At 50.6% G+C, this 10159-nt stretch overlaps 1 protein-coding gene across 1 annotated transcript; it reads right to left on the bottom strand.

Moving 5' to 3' along the window:
- Positions 1-6056, bottom strand: FAM118B (family with sequence similarity 118 member B). Its single transcript, XM_019470378.1, has 7 exons — positions 5983-6056; positions 3565-3817; positions 2952-3179; positions 1540-1668; positions 888-1173; positions 185-244; positions 1-5 (listed from the first exon to the last, which is right to left on the bottom strand). The coding sequence occupies exons 1-7, from the start codon at positions 6051-6053 to the stop codon at positions 1-3; spliced, it is 1032 nt and encodes a 343-aa protein (XP_019325923.1). The 5' UTR covers positions 6054-6056.
- Between the last annotated feature and the right edge of the window lie 4103 nt (positions 6057-10159).

Below are 10159 nucleotides of genomic sequence, written 5' to 3'. Positions count from 1 at the left end.
TTAAACTGTAAGAACATACAGTGATTTCATGAAAGTAAACCTCAAATTCAGCTACGCTCGCAGGCAATTTTTTTGGGGCCAAAATAAAAAAGCTTAAGGAATAATACGGCAGGGAGGAGGGGGTGGAGGGAGTCGCAAAGGGGTTAGGAAGGAGGAAGCCTCCCTCGGCTCGGGAGAGTCTTACCTTTTATCTGGGCGTGGGCAGCAGCAGAGCCGTTCAGCTGTTGTCCCTCCTTAGGCACACCTAGGGGAGAGCGAGGACCCGGGGTGGAAAGGCAACCCCCAGGCGACCGCACGGACGCGGGGAGCCCCTGCGCGAACAAGCAGACGCCGCCTGCTGTGCGCGTGCGGTGGTCTCGCATGACGGGCTTTTCTGGCGGGGTTTTACCCTCGGAACGCATGCCAGCGACGCTCTGGCTAGCAAACTCACTTCTTTTCCCCAATTTTATCATTTATGAGCGAGATCTCTTGTACGTTAAAGCATTAGCTCAGTCCAAGTAGCACAAAGGTCAGCGAGACCAAATAGCAAGACTGAAATGCCCTTTCCTTTCACTAGGAAGGGAATAAACAACTGCAGCTGCGCATGAAAAATGACGTTTGGATGCGTGGGAAGCAGCAGAGCTGTTTAAACTGTAAGAACATACAGTGATTTCATGAAAGTAAACCTCAAATTCAGCTACGCTCGCAGGCAATTTTTTGGGGGCCAAAAAAAAAAAAAGCTTAAGGAATAATACAGCAGGGAGAAGAGGGGCTGTTAACACTGCCTACGCTCCAAAGTCCACGGTGACAGTCAAGAACCGCGTTGCGTATGACAAGATCCCGGACTTAAGCGCGGAGACGGTGGATGTACGCAGCCAGCCATCCCGCACAGCCCGTAACCCCTGTACCTGTTCGACCCCGCATGGCGATCTCGCTCGTCAGCCTCTCAAAGTACTCGGGCAAGTCCGCGTATTCATCTCCGTAGGAAATCACTTTAATCCCTTTGTCCAGCATGTTCTCACGGAGCTTCTTAAACTCATCCACATCTCCCCTCCGTACGAGCATGAAGTGCTCCAGGTCTGACTTGTGCTTCACAGCCTCTAAAAACAGGGCCTGAAACGTGGTGTCATCAACAGTCCAACCACAGCCCAAGAACAGGAATGACTTATTTTCATACAGCTTCTGAATCTCTCGCTTTAAAAAAGGGAAAGATGTTCTCAGTCAAGGCAAGTCTTATCTTCACAAGGCACAAGAGACAGCATCTGCCTTATCACTGAGGAGACTCTTCAGGAGTGTCATCGTTCAGTCATCCTCAACACAAACGTGCTGAGGTGGTTTTGCAGGTTAGCGGGCTAGAGAATCCATCCCTCCTCTTCTATTTCACAAAATTAAGGACTCTCCCACCACCCTGTGTGAAGCCCAGTCTTTAAACTCAGCTGAGGCTATGCCCGGTTAACATACGGGCCTGCCAGGAGCTCGCATGGGAAGTGGGATTATGCATATAGACAACGGACGGGACCCCAGAGTATGCCCCGCGGAGAGAAGGCAGGGCTGCCTCACCATGACCTCCGTGTTGCGCAGCACGTTCTGGTACCCGGCCGGGTGGAGCACTATGCCACTGGGGTTGGTGTAAACGCCGTGGATGTGCAGGACGCTGAGCTTCCTCTTCTCTTGCGCCCACTCCAGCACCTGCGCAAAACAAACCCCTCCAGAAACGTTAGCGAGCGCGTCACGTTAGCTTCCACGGCGCTGTTAAAAACACCATGCTGGGGAAGCGTTTCAAAGAGGCAGCTTCTTCCTCATGTTCCATCTTATCTCCTCAAGAGGTCATGAGTCCATCAGCCTCTACGTCACGGCCCACGGCTACAGCCTACGGCGCTTGTTTGGGTCAACACTTCAGCTGAACGGTGAACGCGATGGGAAGAGACCGAATCAATACACCGGACTCAGCAGAAAAAGGGGGAAAACTCTATAAATATTACGTCAGCATGTTTCGCAAGCCTACAGAGTTTTATTTCTTGGCCCCTCGAGGCTCTGAGAAGATCTGAGGAAGCTCAACAGCTGACCTTCATTTCAGAAAGCCACTTCCGAGGCCCTCGGTTTACTCCTGCAGACCTTGGCTCGTTTAAGCTTGTGATAATTAGAATGCTTATTTGTAACACTGTACATACTTCCAGCCATGCAGATTAAGAGGTCATGCGGGAAACGTGCAGCACAGAAATGACTCAGGATGGAAAGAGACCAAGCACTGCACAGCACCTACGTGTGGCGTGTGTTTAACAAGCAAACAGAAGGACAAGATGCGCCCCACCAGTACAACCCACGGCAGAAAGATGAGGTGGGCAGGTGGCGAAGAGCTCAGGGTTTCACAGTCTGATTTTCTGCCTGACTGGGGCAGAAGGAGGGAAGCTTGCGTGAAGCGAGCAGCTACGAATCCGAGAGCGCGGCAGAAGAAGCCGGAGCACGCGGAGTGACCCAGCAGGAGCCATCCAGCCATTTCGGAAAGAGGACACGGGGCAAGAGGGAAGCCTCGAAGGCTACGGCCCCGAGAACGCTCCGTCACAAAAAAGCACTCCGCAGCGTGTTATAAAAACGGAAAGGTCAGCTTTGCGTCGGTTAGAAACGTCAACCCAAGCCTTACGTGGAAGCGAGGCTTGCAGTACTTCAGCAAGGCCAAGCCAGAAGTTTCAAGGACAGAGATCAAAGAAATACCAGGCTTAAGGGCTCCTCCTGAGCAACGGATGTCAGCCAGCAAGCACAGCATTTCAGAAACGAGCACTCGTCTTCACTCCTCTGCTCGCTGCCCCAAATGGTCAGAGCCTCTGCTTGGAGTTTGTCTAACGTCATTTAAATGACTACAAACAGTACAATCCCCTTACGCGGGCGTGAGGGCACATCCCGCAGCCGCCACCGTCCTGCGCTGTCCCAGCTCAGCCCTGACAAAAAAAATCATCATCATCATCATCGTTTACCTTCTTTTCATCAGTCAGGTCAAGAGACTCCAGATGCTTCCCCTGGTGTGCTGCGTACAGTTCCAGCAGGTTATCGAAGTTTGTGGTTAACACAAGTGCCCCGTTTTCCATTAAGTGAAGCACAGACTGAAGCAGCTGCTTCCCAGAATCTTCCATTTTAGATTCCAGGTCATCAAACACCTCGTATAAACAGTCTTTGAAAAAGGTTGAGCGAACATTGCTTGTGCGCTGAGAAGGGGAGACAGATTAAGATCAGAGCCTGGCTTCTTTTAACGCTTCGTGCCAAACGACTCGATGAAAAACTACCCACGTATTTCTCAAAGACCTCCACAAAGCTATAGGTCCTTGCAAGGCAAACACAGAGCGCTCACTGCATTGAGGCGGATACTCCCCCCCAGCACACTCCGAGTGAAATACCCAAAAGCTGGCGTCCACGGCAGAGTTATGTCTCGGGAACCCGGCACAGTAACTGCACTTGTGGTTCCTTGTAGACAGAGGAATCGTTGGAGATGGGGGCACGCTGGAGAACCAAATCTGGCTATTTCCGAAAGCCAAATCCTACGCTCAGGGCGGGGTACCGAATATTTACATGCAGTGCTACAAGCACACTCACCGGAGACAGCTTCTGGATAAGGTCGTGGGCGACGTGGACCAAGTTCTTGTCTTCATGGAGACACTTCTGAAACCGTTTGCTCTCTTCATCTTCCAGGAGATCGAAGTCAATAGCAGCATCCAGGAGGGCCTGGATCAACCCCTTCCAAGACTTCAGCGCTGGGACCTGGGGAGCAACTGCTGCACTGATTCCCGTCCCGATCACCAGAACAAGTTCCCGAGGCTTCTTGGTTTTGAGGCTTGGCAACAGCTTCCTGCAAGAGGAGAAAGTAGCGCAGCTGGTACCATCATAGACGGAAGGTTGTCTCGGGTCGTGGAACATGCAGACCGAGGACAAGGGAGGTACCCTCTGCCTAAATTGTGAATCAATGGGTCCAATTAGGGACCTCTGATAAACAGAGGATGAGAGGAGCAGCTCGATACCCCTTAAAGACAGCGTGCAGCTCCACGGATCAACACCGCAAATGCCCACGATTACAAGGTACGTAATCGCAACGTATTCGGCAATTGAGTCCGTTACTGAGATGGTTACTGGGGAAGTCAATACTGCCCCGGAATACTTCTGAAGCAAAGCTAATCCAATTAAAATTTGGAATAAGGGAAGTCTTGTAACTAATAGTTACCTGGAAGCTAGCAGAAAGGCTGGAGGCAGTGGAAAAGGTGTGGTGAGCAATATGGAATATGTTGTCAACGGCTGTAGAGACACACGCGTACTCTTTACGTACTGAGACACAGCACGCGTCGGACCTCCACGCGGGGAGTAAACACGGCCGTGACTGCGCCTGGTTTAAATAAGGTGCTAAACAGGGGCCTGAAGACAGCAGCCCCATTTATCCCAGCACAAAAGGAAGGAAGTGAAGGCTTCCTCCCAGCTCTGCCCTGGAGAGGACCTTCCCACCTCCCGGCCCCTCTTTGCTGAGAAGAACCCTCAGCGGGACGTTGCTGTACCAGGAATCCCTTCCCTCTTACGCTTGCAACGTAAGCGGGATGCTCGAGGCCAATCTTTTGGAAGCCCAGACGATACGAAGAGTCTCATGAAAGAGCTGCGGGGCTATATTCTCCTTCCTCCTCCTCCCCTCTTCCCTATTTTCCTAGCTTTACACCTGCACAGTGCTTTTAAATTTGACGTTTATTATTTCTTAAGTCAGATGTGCTTCTCCCCATCGTGCCTTGCCTGGCGTCAAGCTGCTTTTCTGAAGCAGGGGGTCGGCTCCCAGCTTCCCAGAGGATCGAAGCAGCAGCCCGGGGAGGCAGCTCATTTGGAAGGAATGCTTTTTATCTGCAAACATGTGATATTTAGCGAGAAGGGGGAAGGAAACCGATACCACACAGATGGAGCTTTGCCTTCCCTCTGCTACCGCCTACGAAAACAGACGAGTTAACCCCTTTCTTGAGGAGGTCTTCACTGTTAGTGGTGATAAATGGGTTTTAATTTTGGGACTGCAAGCTTCAGCCGCAAAGAATAAATTAGTATTCATGTTAATGAGCTAGTACAAAAACACAACCAGAAACCTAGGGACTGAAATCCAAAATAATAACAAATACCCAAGTCTTAATGTCTTATGCGACAGCTCTGAAAGAGGCGTTCTGTTCCCATGCTGATAAATACACTTGTTTCTACCCTGATATCCCGGGCAAGTTAAAAATAATCTCCCAGCCTCTTTTCTGCTCGTTCCACAGTCACTGGACCAACCTTGAGACCAGGGCTCCCTCAGAGAAACTCTTTCCCAGCCCGCCCGTAACTCGTCAATAAATCAGATTAGTGGAAGACAACTCCCTAGATGAATTAGCCGCTCGTTTGCAGACGGCGGTGCCTTAATTTCTGAGCCCACGCTATCACAGCAGCCACAGTAACCAACCTCGGATGGAAAGAAGCGTGGGTATGCCCCAAGTTAGCATCATGCTCAGGTCCCCGCTTGGAGAACTGTAAGACGACCTACTTATTAGTATGGGGAGCCTCCGGAGTGGAATTATTTCGCCTTTACATGCAGCAAAATCATACTAATTTGAGTAATCGCCTGTCCTCCTGGGAGCCGCCGTCCAACTCAAGTGAAGAAGCACGACCACCGCATCTGACGTGACCCTACGTGCGGACAGGACCTGAGCTAGGGTGAGCACCGGTCGCAACCATGGAGACAGTACAGTAAAACAAGCTTTTCTGTGCAACCATGCGTCCCTGGCTGAGGGGTTAAAAAAACCCAGCAACGAAGTACGTTCTGGGTGTCGAGGCCTTTGTTCCACGCACCGCAGGAAAACACTAGTTACGGGGCACGGCTAGAGACAGCGTGCTTTTCTTGGATCAGCAACCGAAACAACTGCTGGGGCTCGGTGCCAAGTGTCATGCTCTTTAAAGAACAATGCAAGGTTACGGAAAAAAGCTCTTATTAGAAGAAATTCACTGGAGTATAATTAAATTTACCTGGGCTTTTTTGCAGGTGGCATTCCATCTTCCAACAATGTGTCTTTACCCAGGCTCACCGTAGAAGCCATCCAGTTTCTATAGTAGACAAATCACCACAAGCAAAGTCACTACATATATGCAATACGACGTGGAACAGACCACAGGTTTTTTGTCGAGCCAGCTTTTCACGGGCAGATAAATACTGGGGTTTTGTTATCTTTATGAGATCACCTTCGGGACGAGAACTGCACTTCTTTGTTTCTGAACTTTGCCCCGCGGCTCTCATCCACTTCCTTAGCTTCCTTTACAACGAAGCCTGAGAAAACCGTAGGGCTGTTTTGTACAAAACCGGGTTGCAGTCGCCACTGGCAGACCCCCGTTTGCCAGACCCTTCGATTCACCTCGGCCGTTCATCCTCGCCCGAGAGCCCGTGTCTCGGAGCAGGCGCTCCCCCCTTCCAAGGCGATGCCCCTCAGCAAACTTGCTGCTTGGGAAAACAGCGGGAGGGAAGAAAGACAAAAAGATTTTTGTTGGCTACAAAAAGCCACCGAGAGCATTTCATTCTCCGGTGATGAGAGAAGGATTATCCAGCCCGCCATACGTCTACAGGCGGTGGGATATGACCTTAAAGCCCGCGGAAAGGAAGTTAGACGTCTGAGAACTCTTTCAACAGCCCATGACATAGAATACGAAAGGTCTGCCAGCACGCGGTCCTCTCCCACTCTGCTCCTCCAAAATAAGACTATTAAAAGGGAAAGAAAGCAGCCAAAGCCGTTCACCCTTATCCATTTTTTCCTTGCCAATTGTAATGAAGAGTCCAGCAAAAATTCTGGTAGGCAGGCTTTTGCCAAAAAGGAAACGCTGCGCAAGAGCTGCTGGCCCAAAATCAGAGTTTTTTCACATGTTTCGCAGCCTTGGCGACACCTCAGCTTTTGTCCTACGAGTGAGGTGCCCGCGATTGCTTCACCGCAGCACAGCGGCAGCGCTGACAGCTGATACCCAGGGCAACTCTTGGCAGGTATGAAAGAAACCTCAGCTGTGCTGCAAACGTTGGCAGGGATCATTTCAGAAATCGTCCCAATAATCTAGATAACCATCACCTTTCAGCGCTGGATGATGAAAACGGGGCAGCACAGCGACTCTCGCAGAGGCTCAGATACAGTGCGTTTGCCAGCCTTTCATTTCTGACCACTTCTGAAAACTTTATCGTGACAATAATAATATATAATAGCAACAACAACAACAATAATAATATAATAACACCTCAGAGAGCTGGTCTTCACAACCTGCCTCCCGAAGCACCACTTAGCATATGCTGGCCATCACTTCAAATAACCAGATTTTTAATTTACTGTAGAGCCCGGATTTTGGATAAAAGTTTCAAACGCATTTAGCAAGCGAGGAACCAGGCTCCCGCCGACCGCTTGCACCTCCTGGTTTTACACGCCCCGCGCTTGCAAGGCCCCGAGCCTCCTCCATCGCACACCCTTTTGAACGTTGTACCCTGTGTTTTTCCAACCCGCCGTGGAGCCTGACAGCACTTCGACGCTGTTCTGACAACGAACCTCCGCAGCCCCCCAGCAACCATCAGGCCACGGGGTGAACCGTTTCGGGGAGTTAAACCGCCGGAAAAACACCCGCTCCGAAGCGGTGACTCTCAGGGAGGCAGGAGGACCCGCCGGACACATGACCCGTCAGGCAGTAACATCAAACTCGCCCTGAGGGGATACAGCCAAGCACAGTCAGGATGGAAGACATCAAGGGGGACGAAACCCTCTTTTTTTTTTTTCTTTCCAGTAGGGTAAGATCTCTCATTTTGGATTGGCTGATTCTCCTGGAAGAACAGGCTGCTTCCACACAGCCAGCCAAATTTTAATTAATGGTGCAAAGACACTTTAGACGAGCTAGGGTCTAAAGCCCGTAAGCTTCGTTAACGGGAATATTTAAGAAGGAAGTCTGTGAAAAGCAACACGCTGTACTCCCCACTGCTGTCCAGGTCTGCCCTCCGCCCCCTCCGAGGCAGCATACCTAACAGCCGAAGGTAAAACCTTCCCCAGTTTCTCCACCGGCTTAGTTTACAGATATAATTTAAGTTTATATTAGCTTTACCTTGCGAATTATCCACTAAGTCTCAAAGATCAAGCCTGTTTACAAACTCCTACCTTGACCTTCCCCTGTTTCGCTTGTTCACCTGCCCGAGCAGCGCTCCCGTTTCCCTCGTCCTACACCTTCGCATTACTTTAAACAGCAGAAATGGAGTCAGCAATTCAACTTTTAAGTGCCTCTAAAGCATTAAGGACATTTCAAAAGCCATTTTGAACTTAGGAAAAACCACCTTTTATAATTATAGTTTCCAAGAAATGGCTGTCTAATACCATGAACTTCAATCTTCATTTCTATTTAATGCAGATAGCCAAAAAGGAAAAAAAAAAGGTCATAAATAATATCTAGTCGTCTTCTGTCTCCAAAAAAGTACTTATTTCTCTTAAGAACAAGTCGTGGAAATTCAGCCAAGAAATTTAAACCTCCAGATTTTAGGCCTGGGGAGAAGGTCTGCTTTCCAGGGGGGCAGATCACGCCGGCACGGTCGAGGTAACCGAAACGAAATAGCATTACCTCGGAGCGTGGCACCACTGCCGCAGGGAAAAAAAGCACCAAGGGGACCCCGCAGTACCTGGCCGTGCCGGGAACGCGAGTGCCACGAAGGAGAGGGAGCGAGGGGCACTTACAAGATAAGAAGCGTCTCTCCAGTCTTCCTCCTCGAGACGTCGGGAACGTTCCAGCTATTTAGACTACAGGGAGCCGGGGAGAGCGTAAACATCAAACTCCGTGGGTTCTTGGCTCGGCTGCCCCGTTCTCCTGTCACAGCGTTCTCTCTCATCACCTTTATTAATGGCACTACGAGTCCCTGCATAAGTTTGTGGCGTTCTCCTTCCCCTCCACACCGAAGAAATCAGTTAATTTATCCTAAAGCCCTTGAGGTACAGGTTTCAGCAAGGAACCATTATCTTTAAACCATGCCCAAGTCGCCGACACTGAATAAACCTAACCACAACAATTCCATACGTAATAGAAAGAAGACACATCCAGCTGCGAAAACGCCTGAAACACAAAGATGTATCCCAGCTAAAACCAAACGCCTGAACAAAGCACACGTCAAATCAATGCTGACGCCCACGCTTGAGCCTGTATCTACAAAAACCTTGCCGCAACTCTACGAAACACGCAGAACAGGACTACGCCGCTCAGTCAACGTCAGACCCCAGCCTGCAGAACCACCCCGGGAAATCTGTGAGACGTTTTCTTCACCGACCCATCACCAAAGGAGACGGGGAAGCCACTGCGGACGCCCCTTGACTGTCTCCACGCTCAGCAGCTAATACACCTGCACGCTAGACCCGAGCGTTTAAAGTTTAAGGAAAGTAAGAGCCGCGCGCTCCCGGCTCAATGCTGGAAGAGGGGCTCCTCTGGAAGAGCCCCCTCAAATTGTATAAAGAAGCAAGTACAAATTCATTGCTCATCAACTACTTTTAGCTTCTTTGAGCGCTGAGAAGAACTACCACCAGTGACGGCGTAATTCAGATCTCCTTTTTAAATAAAGTCGCTTTAAGATGTTGGGGTAAGACGAACGTTACGTTATAGTTTAAAACCCGCTATGTTTCAGCTAGAAGAAGCCGAAAGGACGTTAATGAGTCGTCCCTGGCCGATTCCCAAGCTCTGTCCCTCCACGCGGGAGACGTAACTGGAGCAGGCCCGCACAGCTCGTCAAAACCGTCCTAGAAAGGGACGGGCTGCAGACACAACGGGGACCGGCGGCGCAAGGAAAACCAGCCCTGCTTCTGTTCGTGCCGACGTTACGAACACAAGATTCAGCCTCCTCGGATGCGAGCTAAAATACATCAGAGGTTTTTATTTAACGCCGCGACTCTCCGTGCGCCTCGGGCTCCCACCGGCTTCGTGACAAACGAGAGGGAGTGACACAGCGAAGCCCGAAGAGGTCTGTATCCCAGCAAACAGACGGGAGCCTGCACTGTCTGACGGGCGCCGGGCCAACGCCTTCAGACGCAGGCTCGCTTCGGTCTGCCCGATTTAAGCCCCAGCGGACGAGGCTGCGGGACGGCCCTCAAGCAGGCGATTCTGCGCGCAGGGCTGGCTTTCCAAGGGTCTTTCTGGAAAGCAAACCGGGCTGGACATG

The sequence above is a fragment of the Aptenodytes forsteri genome, unplaced genomic scaffold (assembly GCF_000699145.1).
Source record: "Aptenodytes forsteri isolate BGI_AS27 unplaced genomic scaffold, ASM69914v1 Scaffold126, whole genome shotgun sequence".
Lineage (NCBI taxonomy): Eukaryota > Metazoa > Chordata > Aves > Sphenisciformes > Spheniscidae > Aptenodytes > Aptenodytes forsteri.
This window is presented reverse-complemented; position numbering and strand designations above follow the sequence as displayed.

What these genes read in the sequence shown, in the direction of transcription:
- FAM118B (XM_019470378.1), bottom strand. Translation starts at nt 6,053, where the DNA reads ATGGCTTCTACGGTGAGCCTGGGTAAAGACACATTGTTGGAAGATGGA. An exon ending in ACCTGACTGATGAAAAGAAG is followed by an intron (nt 1,669 to 2,951) that starts GTAAACGATGAT and finishes TGTTTTGCGCAG; the next exon opens with GTGCTGGAGTGGGCGCAAGA. An exon ending in TGCGCAACACGGAGGTCATG is followed by an intron (nt 1,174 to 1,539) that starts GTGAGGCAGCCC and finishes CCTTTTTTAAAG; the next exon opens with CGAGAGATTCAGAAGCTGTA.